The 17,190-nt window shown below is 40.5% G+C and overlaps 1 protein-coding gene across 9 annotated transcripts in view; it reads right to left on the bottom strand.

Moving 5' to 3' along the window:
* Plc21C (Phospholipase C at 21C) overlaps positions 1-17,190 on the bottom strand; it is a 613,502-nt gene that overhangs the window by 111,509 nt on the left and 484,803 nt on the right. For 6 of the 9 annotated variants that reach the window (XM_070099388.1, XM_070099386.1, XM_070099389.1 and 3 more), the window contains 3 exons: positions 16,083-16,259; positions 15,367-15,495; positions 4,691-4,889 (listed from right to left, as the gene is read on the bottom strand). In XM_070099388.1, the coding sequence (XP_069955489.1) occupies positions 4,691-4,889; positions 15,367-15,495; positions 16,083-16,259 (505 nt within the window). The remainder of the gene's footprint in view (positions 1-4,690; positions 4,890-15,366; positions 15,496-16,082; positions 16,260-17,190) is intronic. The other 3 variants (XM_070099391.1, XM_070099387.1, XM_070099392.1) reach the window with 1 other exon arrangement.

The raw sequence follows: 17,190 nt of genomic DNA, 5'->3' as shown, positions 1-17,190 counted from the left end.
TTGAGAAACAATGTTACATTCATGAGAGCATTCACAATGTATGTATCCTGGCATGAGTGAGCAACTTAAGCCAACTTGAGAGCAACTGTAAATAGCAAATTATCATCACATCATGTAACTCAAATTGTACAAAAACTTGGAGGTGAAGTTCTGGTGAAGGGCTCTTGATACAAGGAACCTGAGGTATCTTTATTCCAGAGAAGTTTCACCTGTGCAAAAGGTTTCCTCAGTCAAATAAAAGTGAATATAACACTGGAGACAGTTGAAGTAATTTTTATGTGATCAGCTTTGATGGACTGAGGGGCTGACTTATGAAAACTGATGGACTGATCATATGAAAACTACTACTATTACCATCTCCATTGTTACATTAACTATGGCTAATCACCTTAAACCTTTAAAAACCCAACAAAAAGTGGCAGTACAGATGATCACACTCTCCTGCACAAGACAACACACCCCACCACTTTTCAAAAGCTTGATCTTACTTAATATACAAAATATACACACTTATTATTGTGCCTACTATATATACAGAACATTAAACTCCAATATCAACCCTCCACTTAAACTTCTAGAAAGCTTCAACAGAACACACAGGCATAACATGAGGCACAAAACACTTTTTGACATCCCTTGTGTCCGTCTCACGCTATGCAAAAATGCAATGCACATAAAGGGCCCAAAGATCTGGAACTCTTTGCACGAAACAGCAAGAGGTCCCCTGCCCACAAATCAATTTAGGACTGTACTCAAAAATCACCTCATCTCTCAATAACAACCATACCCAAACTATGCTAAACTAACCAAATTTAAGGCAACTCTCCCTTATAGTTCATTACCCCTTAACTATTAAACCATTATTACAAGCTTAAAAATGTATGTTTCTATCAATAATTGTACTACCTCGTATTAATAATAGAGTAAAATATTGAATATTTGTAATCTACCACTCTTCACCTGTCTAGACTTAAGTAGTCTTTAAGTAGTAGGTTAAGTCTGCCCGAAATGCCTCGGCGTGATAGTGGCTTCCTTTGTACCAATCAAATTATGAAATGTAAACACATATTTTAACCTTAGAAAAGAAATAGTTTTGATTTAATTTTGAACCTGTATTCAATAGAAGAAGCCTACTGTACAGGTGAAAAATTTCTTTGACAAAGATACCCAAAGGTGTCTTATTCATCATATAAGGAATTGGAGCCAACCTTCCCTTCCTTGGATCAAGCCTAATTACCTCTTATACTGTATGATGCCTGTGGGCTTACTGCTTCTGAATGAAAATAATGTAACAATATGATGGCCATATAGCCATTTAGCTCTACCTAAGTATCAGCTCCTGGGGTGGCCTTGGTGCCATTTAGCCCCATGGTGCTTTGATACATACTATTTAATGTGCCATTAGCATGCATGATGGGGTGGCTAGTATGCCGTTTAACCCCAGCGAGTGATGTATATTGTCATGGAGAGAAGAAACCATAGAAGGAGGGCCAGCTATCCCTGCTCCTGAGAAGCTATCTTCCATCACAGCAAAAAAATTCATTATATGAATAATGAAATGGTAAAAAATGACATCATACATAATATGCAGCAGTAATTTAAGGTCAGCATAAAAATGTAGTAGTAATTCAAGGACTTTTTTCTTTTTGTGGGGAAATTTTTAGTTAATGTTTAACCCACAGTTAGGCCTCATCAAGCATTTGATGAAGTCCCACTGTTTAAAATGTCTTTGAACTACTACTTAGTCAGCTTATACCATTATCTATCCTACTATAAAACAATGTAGATCAAGTAAAAAGAGTCCACAGACATGTGGTTGAATGATGTAAGCTGACAATTAGTGAGAAAGACACTGTATACAGTGACTCCTTTATCATGACATTTTGTCCTGGACTGGACTTAAAATATACTCAGTCAAGTCCAATAATAAAGGTTCCACTGCAAGCTTAAGTATATTTCTCACTACCTGTCCCAAAGAATGCAACAAAATATATAGACTGATATAGGGCCATCAACATGGAGAAGCGACAGACAACTGAAAACGGAAAAAGCAGTGGTGCAATGGCAATAGAGTAGTGTATGTTCGTAAGTAATGTGGTAAAGTGCTGTCATCTGATTCAGAGGATGTAGCAATGCTATAACCCCTGGAATATATTTTTTTATTATTATTATCACACTGGCCGATTCCCACCAAGGCAGGGTGGCCTGAAAAAGAAAAACTTTCACCATCATTCACTCCATCACTCTCTTGCCAGAAAGGTTCTATATACTACTGTTTTTAAACTGCAACATTAACACCCCTCCTTCAGAGTGCAGGCACTGTACTTCCCATCTCCAGGACTCAAGTCCGGCCTGCCAGTTTCCCTGAACCCCTTCATAAATGTTACTTTGCTCACACTCCAACAGCACGTCAAGTATTAAAAACCATTTGTCTCCATTCACTTCTATCAAACACGCTCACGCATGCCTGCTGGAAGTCCAAGCCCCTCGCACACAAAACCTCCTTTACCCCCTCCCTCCAACCTTTCCTAGGCCGACCCCTGCCCCGCCTTCCTTCCACTACAGACTGATACACTCTTGAAGTCACTGTTTCGCTCCATTCTCTCTACATGTCCGAACCACCTCAACAACCCTTCCTCAGCCCTCTGGACAACAGTTTTGGTAATCCCGCACCTCCTCCTAACTTCCAAACTACGAATTCTCTGCATTATATTCACACCACACATTGCCCTCAGACATGACATCTCCACTGCCTCCAGCCTTCTCCTCGCTGCATCATTCATCACCCATGCTTCGCACCCATGTAAGAGCGTTGGTAAAACTATACTCTTATACATTCTCCTCTTTGCCTTCAAGGACAAAGTTCTTTGTCTCCACAGACTCCTAAGTGCACCACTCACCCTTTTCCCCTCATCAATTCTATGATTCACCTCATCTTTCATAGACCCATCTGCTGACACGTCCACTCCCAAATATCTGAATATATTCACCTCCTCCATACTCTCTCCCTCCAATCTGATATCCAATCTTTCATCACCTAATCTTTTTATCCTCATAACCTTACTCTTTCCTGTATTCACTTTTAATTTTCTTCTTTTGCACACCCTACCAAATTCATCCACCAATCTCTGCAACTTCTCTTCAGAATCTCCCAAGAGCACAGTGTCATCAGCAAAGAGCAACTGTGACAACTCCCACTTTATGTGTGATTCTTTATCTTTTAACTACACGCCTCTTGCCAAGACCCTCGCATTTACTTCTCTTACAACCCCATCTATAAATATATTAAACAACCACGGTGACATCACACATCCTTGTCTAAGGCCTACTTTTACTGGGAAATAATTTCCCTCTTTCCTACATACTCTAACTTGAGCCTCACTATCCTCGTAAAAACTCTTCACTGCTTTCAGTAACCTACCTCCTACACCATACACCTGCAACATCTGCCACATTGCCCCCCTATCCACCCTGTCATACGCCTTTTCCAAATCCATAAATGCCACAAAGACCTCTTTAGCCTTATCTAAATACTGTTCACTTATATGTTTCACTGTAAACACCTGGTCCACACACCCCCTACCTTTCCTAAAGCCTCCTTGTTCATCTGCTATCCTATTCTCCGTCTTACTCTTAATTCTTTCAATAATAACTACCATACACTTTACTAGGTATACTCAACAGACTTATCCCCCTATAATTTTTGCACTCTCTTTTGTCCCCTTTGCCTTTATACAAAGGAACTATGCATGCTCTCTGCCAATCCCTAGGTACCTTACCCTCTTCCATACATTTATTAAATAATTGCACCAACCGCTCCAAAACTATATCCCCACCTGCTTTTAACATTTCTATCTGGAATATATAAGAAATTATATAACAAACTAAGACTACAACTGGGACACCATGAGCGTAGCTCTACTTCTGTGATTATAAATAAGCAGTGACTCCAGAAGTTCTATATAGGAGGAACTTGGGATGTGGCAAGAAGGTTGAAAGAGGAAGCTGGGAAACTCATCTTGAAGCAGCATTATTATTATTTTTATTTTGGGGCACTTTGGGAGGGCTGATGGAATTTTTGGGAGGCTTTAGCCTTCCCTTGTTAATTCCCCTGCAAATAAGTAATTACATTTAGGCAAATATACATGTACATATTGATGCAATAAGATCACTAGAAATAAAATATATTTAAATTATTTTAATATGAAATTTAACCATAGTGAAAGGCAATTAAATTCCAAGCATTCTTGTGATCCATCACATACTCATGGAATAGGTGAGAATTTTGATTTTCTTGTGACTGAGTGAGAGATCCTACATGCATTTGGAATTTAATTACTTTTTACTTTTATAAGATAGGGTTCACCTCTAGCAGAAATTATAATTAAATTGGTTAAACTGCTTATTGCATATTAACTTATTGTATACATACAAAACAGATTTATATGAATAAGCTGGTGCCTGGAGATTAAATGCTATAATAATCGAAGAATCAGACACTTGTGCAACATCTGGGAATCTTTATTGAGGACACATTTCCTCAATAAAGATTCCCAAATGTTGCACAAATGTCTCATTCTTCAAATGTCGGTTTTCTATACCATTTACATCACACCATAATGATCTTCCATGGCTCATTAAATTATATATATATACCGAGCAAAAGAATGTATGAGCACTGAGAATATACCCGGAAAAGACATACGTGATCCTATGGGAGTGCTCTCGTGTGCTGTCATTGTGGTGTCTGGAACTTCACCATTACTCTTGGTTTTGGAGAGCTTGTTTGGTCCGTCTTCCCCAACATTTAATGAGCCATCTCCCTGGCTTGTTCTTGAATCAATTTTTTTAACGGGTGTGTGAGGAGGGTCACCATCTCCACCCTCTTGCTGTTGTGACAGAAACTTGCTTAAAAAACCTGGTGACTTATTCAGAACAAAAAATTTAATTCATGCAAGTTACTCTACATTCTTTAATGTTTTGAAAATAGTGATGTGATATATGCAGTATTAACTATGATGAAATGAACGAAACCTCACCAAATTGATTAGAATCAAAGAAGCCACAGGCATGTCCCTTATATACCATTATGTAAAGTAATCAATAGTGTGTTAATTAATTTGGTATACACCAAGACCAAAGCAGATATGGGCATTTAAATTTTATTCCCGCAGATATTTTTTATGCAATGCCCTAATAATTTTTTTACTTTATGCAATTCACAGAATATTTGTTTCAAAAGCATATTTTAAAAAATGGTACATATTACCAAGACTTAATAGTATACAAAACTATATATGTGCACTTAGTCATAGCAGTATACATCTGCAGTGACAGTATAAATAATGTAACAGAATCCAAAAAAATAAATCGGCAGATTTTCAAGGTAATGTCTGGAAAAATGGGACGAGCAGAAGTATAGTACAGTGCCAAGTGAGAAAAATCCAGTATATGTACCGTAGCTTGATCGCTAGCGCATTCAGCTCACACACTGAGGTCCGGAGATCAGATCTCCGGTAAGGCCGGAAAAGATTAGGGGTTTCCCATAAGACACCTGCTGTCCCTGTTCACCAATCAATATAAAATGGGCACCTGGGTGTTAGGCGACCAGTGTGGGTCGCATCCTGGGACAAAACTTACCTAATCTATTGGAAATGCTCTGAGCATAACAAGCGGCTTTCTATATAGTAGTATGTCATTGATGTCACCTAGGCCTGTATACCTTGTACATGTAGTAAATAAAGATTTTTTTTTTTTAACACATCGCCTGTTTCCCACCAAGGAAAGGTGACCCAAAAAGAAAGAAAGGAAAATACTTTCATCATCACCATTCAACACTTTCACCACCACTCATACATAATCAATGTCTTTGCAGAGATGCTCAGATATGACAGTTTAGAAGTCCCTCCAAACTGCCAATATCCTAAACCCCTCCTTTAAAGTATAGGCATTGTACTTTCCCATTTTCAGGACTCAAGTCTGGCTAACCAATTTCCCTGAATCCCTTCACAAAATATTACCCTGCTCACGCACTAACAGCTCGTCAGGTCCCAAAAACCATCCGTCTCCATTCACTCCTAACACGCTCACTCGTGCTTGCTGGAAGTTCAAGCCCCTCACCCACAAAAATTCCTTTACCCCCTCCCTCCAACGTTTTCGAGAATGGTCCCTATCCTGCCTTCCTTCCCCTACAGATTTATATGCTCTCCTAGTCATTCTACTTTGATCCATTATTTCTAAATTACCAAACCACCTCAACAACCCCTCTTCTGTCCTCTGACTAATACTTTTAGTAACTCCACACCTCCTCCTAATTTCCACACTCCAAATTCTCTGCATAATATTTACACCACACAATGCCCTTAGACACGATATCTTCACTGCCTTCAGCCACCTCCTCGCCACAGCATTTATAACCCAAGCTTCACACCCATAAAAGAGTGTTGGTACCACTATACTTTCATACATTTCCTTCTTTGCCTCCATGGATAATGGTTTTTGTCTCCACAGATACCACAAGGAGGAATAACATCTTGTAGGAGTGAGGAAGAGTCAGTTGTGAGTGTGGGGGAAGTTCGTGAGGCAGTAGGTAAAATGAAAGGGGGTAAGGCAGCTGGGATTGATGGGATAAAGATAGAAATGTTAAAAGCAGGTGAGGATATAGTTTTGGAGTGGTTGGTGCTATTATTTAATAAATGTATGGAAGAGGGTAAGGTACCTAGGGATTGGCAGAGAGCATGCATAGTTCCTTTGTATAAAGGCAAAGAGGACAAAAGAGAGTGCAAAAATTATAGGGGGATAAGTCTGTTGAGTATACCTGGTAAAGTGTATGGTAGAGTTATTATTGAAAGAATTAAGAGTAAGATGGAGAATAGGATAGCAGATGAACAAGGAGGCTTTAGGAAAAGTAGGGGATGTGTGGACCAGGTGTTTACAGTGAAACATATAAGTGAACAGTATTTAGTTAAGGCTAAAGAGGTTTTTGTGGCATTTATGGATTTGGAAAAGGCGTATGACAGGGTGGATAGGGGGGCAATGTGGCAGATGTTGCAGGTGTATGGTATAGGAGGTAGGTTACTGAAAGCAGTGAAGAGTTTTTACGAGGATAGTGAGGCTCAAGTTAGAGTATGTAGGAAAGAGGGAGATTATTTCCCAGTAAAAGTAGGCCTTAGACAGGGATGTGTGATGTCACCATGGTTGTTTAATATATTTATAGATGGGGTAGTAAGAGAAGTAAATGCGAGGGTCTTGGCAAGAGGCGTGGAGTTAAAAGATAAAGAATCACACATAAAGTGGGAGTTGTCACAGTTGCTCTTTGCTGATGACACTGTGCTCTTGGGAGATTCTGAAGAGAAGATGCAGAGGTTGGTGGATGAATTTGGTAGGGTATGTAAAAGAAGAAAATTAAAAGTGAATACAGGAAAGAGTAAGGTTATGAGGATAACAAAAAGATTAGGTGATGAAAGACTGGATATCAGATTGGAGGGAGAGAGTATGGAGGAGGTGAATGTATTCAGATATTTGGAAGTGGACGTGTCAGTGGATGGGTCTAAGAAAGATGAGGTGAATCATAGAATTGATGAGGGGAAAAGGGTGAGCAGTGCACTTAGGAGTCTGTGGAGACAAAGAACTTTGTCCTTGGAGGCAAAGAGGGGAATGTATGAGAGTATAGTTTTACCAACGCTCTTATATGGGTGTGAAGCATGGGTGATGAGTGTTGCAGCAAGGAGAAGGCTGGAGGCAGTGGAGATGTCATGTCTGAGGGCAATGTGTGGTGTGAATATAATGCAGAGAATTCGTAGTTTGGAAGTTAGGAGGAGGTGCGGGATTGCCAAAACTGTTGTCCAGAGGGCTGAGGAAGGGTTGTTGAGGCGGTTCGGACATGTAGAGAGAATGGAGCGAAACAGAATGACTTCAAGAGTGTATCAGTCTGTAGTGGAAGGAAGGCGGGGTAGGGGTCAGCCTAGGAAAGGTTGGAGGGAGGGGGTAAAGGAGGTTTTGTGTGCGAGGGCATTGGACTTCCAGCAGGCATGCATGAGCGTGTTTGATAGGAGTGAATGGAGACAAATGGTTTTTAATATTTGACATGCTGTTGGAGTGTGAGCAAAGTAACATTTATGAAGGGATTCAGGGAAACCGGCAGGCCGGACTTGAGTCCTGGAGATGGGAAGTACAGTGCCTGCACTCTGAAGGAGGAGTGTTAATGTTGCAGTTTAAAAACTGTAGTGTAGAGCACCCCTTCTGGCAAGACAGTGATGGAGTGAATGATGGTGAAAGTTTTTCTTTTTCAGGCCACCCTACCTTGGTGGGAATCGGCCAGTGTGCTAATAAAAAAAAATAATAAAGATACCGCAACGCACCATTCTATGGTTAACCTCATCTTCTGACAAGTTAACTCCCAAATATCTGAAAACATTCATTTCTTCCTTACTCCCTCTCTCCAATGTGATATCCAATTTTTCTTTATCTAAATCGTTTGATACCCTCATCACCTTACTCTTATCTATGCTCACTTTCAACTTTCTGCCTTTACACACACTCCGAAACTCATCCACTAACCTTTGCAAGTTTTCTTTAGAATCTCCCAAAAGCACAGTATCATCAGCAAAAAGTAACTGTCTACTCCCATTTTGTATTTGTTTCCCCATAATTTAATCCCAACCCTCTCCCCATTTACTTGTTTTACAACCTCATCTATAAATATATTAAACAACTATGGTGACATTACACATCCCTGTTTAAGAACTACTTTTACTGGGAAGTAATCTCCCTCTCTCCTACACACCCTAACCTGAGCCTCACTATCCTCATAAAAACTGTTCACAGCATTTAGTAGCTTACTACTTATTCGATACACCTGTTGTTATTATTATTATTATTATTAATAATAATATTATCATTATTATTAGAAATATATTTTAACAAAGGCAAGGAAAAGAGACAAAATTGACAGCCCATGGATCTACAAAGGCTTCCTTAAGAATTTTAGGTGGCCACTGGGACTAGCAGTGCTGATTGTAAGAGATATCAAAAATGTCATACTCTTTTTAAATTAGATTTTCAAAAATTTTAGCTTATGGATTGACAGATATGCTCGTGAGAATAAACAGTACATAATATTTTTTTTAATGACACCAAAACTATTTACATACCTTGCAAAGTACATGGTATGTAAAAGGAAAAAATAAATGTATTTTGTTAAAGTCCTTAAGAAGAATTTATGTAATTTGTGCAAAGAGACTTATTCTTAGCACTCTCACTGCCAATAAATCTCTTTTAGTCAGTGACCGTTTAAACTTATTGAATCCACTGATACACCAGTTTCTCCCATTCTCCATAGAAGAGTTACCAACTGGGCTTATATGAAGGTAGTTTTTTTTCTCCAGTGAGGATTGCTGTCTATAACTACACTCACTTAAGTGCCAGTTACCACTCTGCTCCTCCTCTCTTTACATCAATGTTTCAATATTGTTGTTTCCTAATCTTTAGCTTTCACATTACTCATGCCTACATGTCTCTTCATTTTCCCTTATTCTGTTTTCTTTACTTGCACATTATCTGGTGTATGAAAGTCTTACCCTCCCAAAAGAACATTAAAAATTCATTGACAAATGTTACAATTACTCTTTTGGGAGTCTTTAATTCTTAAAACTTTCAATCTAAAAAAGCATCTTTAGCAAAGCTGATGTTTTTATTTTTTGTACTAAAGTATTACTGAGTGGGGAGCTTTATCTTAAGATGATGTTGTCAAGTTTATATGAAAAAAAATTATTAGATTCATGGTACACTAAATAAACAAATTGGTGAATAAGATATGTGTAACACTTGGGTATCCATAGTTTTGTTTTGGAGACAGTGGAAAAAGCCTTTATCTATCTCACTGAATCAAATACATCTACTGAACATGGTGTAATGTATAATGATTATAAATGTTTACATGTTGGTTGAAGTTATACTGCTGTCTTATTCAACTGCTACCTCCCCATTGTAATATAAACCATTTTATTATGTACAAAAATTATTAATGCTAAATTGCTAAACAATACTTAAATAACATGTTTTAATCTTTACTGAAATACTTGTACTAGTATTAAATAGTTTGTAAGTACTGTACTAATTTTAGTCTGCCTAAAATGCTGCACATAACTTGGGGATTTCCCAAGATTGTACAAAAAATACGATCATAGGGCTGAATCAACGCTATGGAAATCTTGGAAATAAAATTTGACTGACCAGTTTTCTCACATTTTAAGCCTGATCATGCAGAAGATATAGAAACTGTGTGTGTGTATATGTGTGTACTCACCTAGTTGAGGTTGCGGGGGTCGAGTCCGAGCTCCTGGCCCCGCCTCTTCACTGATCGCTACTAGGTCACTCTCCCTGAGCCGTGAGCTTTATCATACCTCTGCTTAAAGCTATGTATGGATCCTGCCTCCACTACATCGCTTCCCAAACTATTCCACTTACTGACTACTCTGTGGCTGAAGAAATACTTCCTAACATCCCTGTGATTTATCTGTGTCTTCAGCTTCCAACTGTGTCCCCTTGTTACTGTGTCCAATCTCTGGAACATCCTGTCTTTGTCCACCTTGTCAATTCCTCTCAGTATTTTGTATGTCGTTATCATGTCCCCCCTATCTCTCCTGTCCTCCAGTGTCATCAGGTTGATTTCCCTTAACCTCTCCTCGTAGGACATACCTCTTAGCTCTGGGACTAGTCTTGTTGCAAACCTTTGCACTTTCTCTAGTTTCTTTACGTGCTTGGCTAGGTGTGGGTTCCAAATGGTGCCGCATACTCCAATGTGGGCCTAACGTACACGGTGTACAGGGTCCTGAATGATTCCTTATTAAGATGTCGGAATGCTGTTCTGCGGTTTGCTAGGCGCCCATATGCTGCAGCAGTTATTTGGTTGATGTGCGCTTCAGGAGATGTGCCTGGTGTTATACTCACCCCAAGATCTTTTTCCTTGAGTGAGGTTTGTAGTCTCTGGCCCCCTAGACTGTACTCCGTCTGCGGTCTTCTTTGCCCTTCCCCAATCTTCATGACTTTGCACTTGGTGGGATTGAACTCCAGGAGCCAATTGCTGGACCAGGTCTGCAGCCTGTCCAGATCCCTTTGTAGTTCTGCCTGGTCTTCGATCGAGTGAATTCTTCTCATCAACTTCACGTCATCTGCAAACAGGGACACCTCAGAGTCTATTCCTTCCGTCATGTCGCTGGTCACAGGTGCCCACTCTGACACCTCGCCACGTACCATGACTCGCTGCTGTCTTCCTGACAAGTATTCCCTGATCCATTATAGTGCCTTCCCTGTTATCCCTGCTTGGTCCTCCAGTTTTTGCACCAATCTCTTGTGTGGAACTGTGTCAAATGCCTTCTTGCAGTCCAAGAAAATGCAATCCACCCACCCCTCTCTCTCTTGTCTTACTGCTGTCACCATGTCATAGAACTCCAGTAGGTTTGTGACACAGGATTTCCCGTCCCTGAAACCATGTTGGCTGCTGTTGATGAGATCGTTCCTTTCTAGGTGTTCCACCACTCTTCTCCTGATAATCTTCTCCATGATTTTGCATACTATACATGTCAGTGACACTGGTCTGTAGTTTAATGCTTCATGTCTGTCTCCTTTTTTAAAGATTGGGACTACATTTGCTGTCTTCCATGCCTCAGGCAATCTCCCTGTTTCGATAGATGTATTGAATTTTGTTGTTAGGGGTACACATAGCACCTCTGCTCCCTCTCTCAATACCCATGGGGAGATGTTATCTGGCCCCATTGCCTTTGAGGTATCTAGCTCACTCAGAAGCCTCTTCACTTCTTCCTCGGTTGTGTGCACTGTGTCCAGCACATGTTGGTGTGCCCCACCTCTCCGTCTTTCTGGAGCCCCTTCTGTCTCCTCTGTGAACACTTCTTTGAATCTCTTGTTGAGTTCCTCACATACTTCACGGTCATTCCTTGTTGTCTCTCCTCCTTCCTTCCTTAGCCTGATTACCTGGTCCTTGACTGTTGTTTTCCTCCTGATGTGGCTGTACAACAGTTTCGGGTCAGATTTGGCTTTCGCTGCTATGTCATTTTCATATTGTCTTTGGGCCTCCCTTCTTATCTGTGCATATTCGTTTCTGGCTCTACGACTGCTCTCCTTATTCTCCTGGGTCCTTTGCCTTCTATATTTCTTCCATTCCCTAGCACACTTGGTTTTTGCCTCCCTGCACCTTTGGGTAAACCATGGGCTCATCCTGGCTTTTTCATTATTCCTGTTACCCTTGGGTACAAACCTCTCCTCAGCCTCCTTGCATTTTGTTGCTACATATTCCATCTCATTAACTGGCTTCCCTGCCAGTTCTCTGTCCCACTGAACCCCGTTCAGGAAGTTCCTCATTCCTGTGTAGTCCCCTTTCTTGTAGTTTGGCTTCATTCGTCCTGGCCTTCCTGCTTCTCCCTCCACTTGTAGCTCTACTGTGTATTCGAAGCTTAAAACCACATGGTCACTAGCCCCAAGGGGTCTTTCATATGTGATGTCCTCGATATCTGCACTACTCAAGGTGAATACTAAGTCCAGCCTTGCTGGTTCATCCTCTCCTCTCTCTCTTGTAGTGTCCCTTACGTGTTGGCACATGAAGTTTTCCAGTACCACCTCCATCATCTTAGCCCTCCATGTATCTTGGCCTCCATGTGGGTCCAAGTTCTCCCAATCGATCTCCTTGTGGTTAAAGTCACCCATGATCAGGAGCTTTGCCCTGCATGCATGAGCTCTTCTGGCCACTCTAGCCAGTGTGTCAACCATCGCATGTGTGTGCATGTGTGTGTGTGTGTGTGTGTGTGTGAGTGTGAGTGTGTACTCACCTAGTTGTGGTTGCAGGGGTCGAGTCACAGCTCTTGGTCCAGCCTCTTCAACTGGCCACTACTCGGTTACTCTTCCCGCTTCGTGAACTTTATCATACCTCTTCTTAAAGCTATGTATGAATCCTGCCTCCTACATCACTTACTAGGCTATTCCACTTCTTGACAACTCTGTGACTGAAGAAATACTTCCTAACATCCCTGTGATTCATCTGAGTCTTTAACTTCCAACTGTGACCCCTTGTTGCTGTGTCCCATCTCTGGAACATCCTATTTCTGTCCACCTTGTCTATACCTCTCAGTATTTTATGTCTTTATCATATCCTCCCATCTCTCCTGTCTTCTAGTGTCGTCAGGTCGATTTCCCTTAACCTCTCCTCGTAGGACATACCCCTTAGCTCCGGGGCTAGTCTTGTTGCAAACCTTTGCACTTTCTCTAGTTTCCTTACATGCTTGGCTAGGTGTGGGTTCCAAACTGGCACTGCATATTCCAATATGGGCGTAACGTACACAATGTACAGGGTCCAGAATGAGTCCCTATTTAGATGTCAGAATCCTGTTCTTACGTTTGCCAGGCACCCATATGCTGCAGCAGTTATTTGGTTGATGTGCGCCTCAGGTGATGTGCCCGGTGTTATACACGCACCAAGATCCTTTTCCTTGAGTGAGGTTTGTAGGCTCTGGCCCCCTAGACTGTACTCTGTCTGTGGTCTTCTTTGCCCTTCCCCAATCTTCATGACTTTGCACTTGGTGGGGTTGAACTCCAGGAGCCAGTTGCTGGACCAGGCCTGGAGTCTGTCCAGATCCCTCTGTAGTTCTGCCTGGTCCTCATCCAATTTAATTCTTCTCATCAACTCCACATCATTTGCGAACAGGGACACTTCGGATTCTATTCCTTCTGTTGTGTCGTTCACAAATACCAGAAACAGCACCGGTCCTAGGACTGATCCCTGTGGCACCCTGATCATTACAGGCACCCACTCTGACACCTCACCACGTACCATGACTTGCTGTTGTCTTCCTGATAGGTATTCCCTGATCCATTGTAGTGCCTTCCCAGTTATCCCTGCCTGGTCCTCCAGCTTCCGCACTAATCTCTTGCATGGAACTGTGTCAAACGCCTTCTAGCAGTCCAAGAATATGCAATCTACCCACCTGGTGGCCTGGTGGTTAACGCTCTCGCTTCACACGGTGAGGGCCTGGGTTCGATTCCCAGCCAGAGTAGAAACATTGGACGTGTTTCTTTCCACCTGTTGTCTATGTTCCCCATCAGTAAAATGGGTACCTGGGTGTTAGTCAACTGGTGTGGGTCGCATCCTGGGACACTGACCTAAGGAGGCCTGGTCACAGACCGGGCCATGGGGGCGTTGACCCCCAGAACTCTCTCCAGGTAAACTCCAGGTAAACCCCCTCTCTCTTGTCTTACAGCCGTCACCCTGTTATAGAACTCCAGTAGGTTTGTGACACAGGATTTCCTGTCCCTGAAACCGTGCTGGCCGTCACTGATAAGCTCATTCCTTTCTAGGTGCTCCACCACTCTTCTGATAATTTTCTCCATGACCTTGCATACCATACATGTCAGTGAGACTGGTGTGTAGTTTAATGCTTCGTGTTTGTCTCCTTTTTTTAAAAATTGGAACTACATTTGCTGTCTTTCATACCTCCAGTAGTCGTCCTGTTTCAATAGTTGTGTTGAAGATAGTTGTTAGTGGTACACAAAGCGCCTCTGCTGCCTCTCTCAGGACCCATGGAAAGGTGTTATTCGGCCCTATCACCTTTGAGGTATATAGCTCGCTTAACAGCTTAACTTCTTCCTCATTTGTATGTATTGTGTCCAACACTTGATGGTGTACCCCACCTCTCTGCCTTTCTGGAGGCCCTTCTGTCTCCTCTGTGAACACTTCTTTGAATCTCATGTTGAGATGTGTGTGTATGTGGGGGGGGGGGGTGACCATGACAAAACAGTTTATATATAAACATTATTACAAGTTCCTACAGAGGATATGTAAATGTTTAACATGTTGACTGCTGTTGCAGAAAAAACTGATACACGTCCATGATGACTAAAGTATATCCGTGACTGTACCTGACAATTACGGGAAAAGCTTATTTTTCTAGTGAAAGTATCATCTTCCCTTCCCAACTCATGACATGGGTTGATTTATGGCTGGTAATGTAAGGCAGCAAGCTGTCTTACCAGAATTTTATACACATCAAATTACAAATACTCCAATAAACCACCACTTATTTTCTATAATAAAGTAAAATGAGCACAATATCTCCATTAATAGAGTATATGCAGTTTGGAAGGATATGTTGTGTATCTTTATAGGTATATGCTTCTAAGCTGTTGTGTTCTGAGCACCTCTGCAAAAACAGTGATTATGTGTGAGTGAGGTGAAAGTGTTGAATGATGATGAAAGTATTTTCTTTTTGGGGATTTTCTTTCTTTTTCTGGGTCACCCTGCCTTGGTAGGAGATGGCCGACTTGTTAAAAAAAAAAAAAAAAAATATGCTCATTACGTACCTCCATCTCCTCATCATCCTGGAAAACTGACAGCTGTTGTGCTCTCTTCTCCAGTTCACTCTGGTACTTGATAGGGTTGGCTAGAGCTTCAGCAAAATCGCTCAGGCCATGTGGTACATAATCACCAACCTGAAATATTTTTAAACTTGAGTTACTATATGTCACTACAGATACTGAAGCAGATTAACAAGTTACAGAAAATAAAACAAAAGCCTAACTAAAATTTGTTACTCACCACAAAGATAATGTAGTACTTGTTTCACCAAAATTATTTCAAGAGCATTTTCAAAACCATTAAGAATATTTTGATACTGAATCTAGGATTTTTTAATTGATAGTTTATTAGTATTGCCAAATGATAATATAGAATATATTAGTGTGCCCAATTAACTGTCTCTGATCTGTCAAGCACTGTGTACAGTAAACACACACACACACACACACACGCATGCTTGCATGCGAGTGCGAGCATGTGTACACGAGTGTGAATAAATGAGTAAGTAATGTACAGTATTGAGGTATGCAAATCCATTCTTTTTGAGATTTTGGTTAGAGCTGTGGGCACCTTAATTCTTTATCAGGCAGAATAGCTACTATTTATAGCAATTCTTGTCCCTTACATTTTTAATGTTTGAGGCTTTCTTAAGAAACAATCTAAAAATCAGATGGAAAGAAATATAAAATGAAATGTGGCAAAATCACTATCCTAGACATACCTTAACATGTACAAAGAGTGATGTGATTCCCAGTGGTTGTCCTGCTTCATTACGTAGTGCTATGTGTTTGTATCCAGGTCTAAGGCCCACTATAGGAAGGACACGATTACCCAAACAGGCCCTACCACCTTCTTCATAGGCTACAATTCTTATGCTTGCTAGCTCAGGTAATACCACCTGGGAAATTATAATTTGTTAGTACTACATTAATAGAGTTTTCTAAACAATACTTTAAGTATACATGTACGTACATAATGTTTCTTAAAGGTTTTCTTCTTGTTTTTAGTAATATATACAGGAGAAGGGGTTACTAGCTTACTGCTCCCAACATTTTAGTCGGCTTTTACAACAAGCATAGCTTACAGAGGAAAAACACTTATTCCACTTCCGAGATAAGAGGAAATAATAAGAACAAGAATTAAGAAAAAAAAATAGAAGAAAACTCAACCAAGATTTAACTGTTATCTTGTGTGTGTATGAAACAGAAAAGAGACACCAACACTCCTACCATTGCATAAAACAATTACAGGTTTCAGTCTTGCATTCATTTGGCAAGACAATAGTTCATCCCTGGGTGGTTGCTGTCTACCTGCCTCAATGGGAGATGGCCAGCGTGATGAAAAAGAAAAAAATATAATGTTTCCTTTTTTGGGTCACTCTGACTTGGTGGGAGATGGTAGTTGAAGTATAACAAAAATGGATGCTGGAACTTTCATGTTAACATGCAAAACACTTTTGTATAATTTGTATTATCCCTTTAAAGGAAGGAGTTGGTGATGATATGCTATTAATTCAAGGTAATGTAATTATTCTTTTTTTCCTCAGCTCAAAACATGATTACTTCCCATTCCTTAGAAACTGTACGATCCCTATGATCTACCATTTCATGGTTATAATAATTTGCATTATCCATATCTCCAAACACACACAGGATAAGATTACATTTTCAATTTTTAATGAGACTTTTGAGAGTCTCGTATGAAAGAAAGACTTAATTTAAAAACTGCAAACCATAGGAATAAAAGACAAACTATTACAGTAGATGAGAGTTTGAAGGGAAAATGCAGTACACAAATGACTTTCACGTAGGAGAATGAAACTTATGACG

The sequence above is a fragment of the Cherax quadricarinatus genome, chromosome 67 (genome assembly GCF_038502225.1).
Source record: "Cherax quadricarinatus isolate ZL_2023a chromosome 67, ASM3850222v1, whole genome shotgun sequence".
Classification (NCBI taxonomy): domain Eukaryota; kingdom Metazoa; phylum Arthropoda; class Malacostraca; order Decapoda; family Parastacidae; genus Cherax; species Cherax quadricarinatus.
This window is presented reverse-complemented; position numbering and strand designations above follow the sequence as displayed.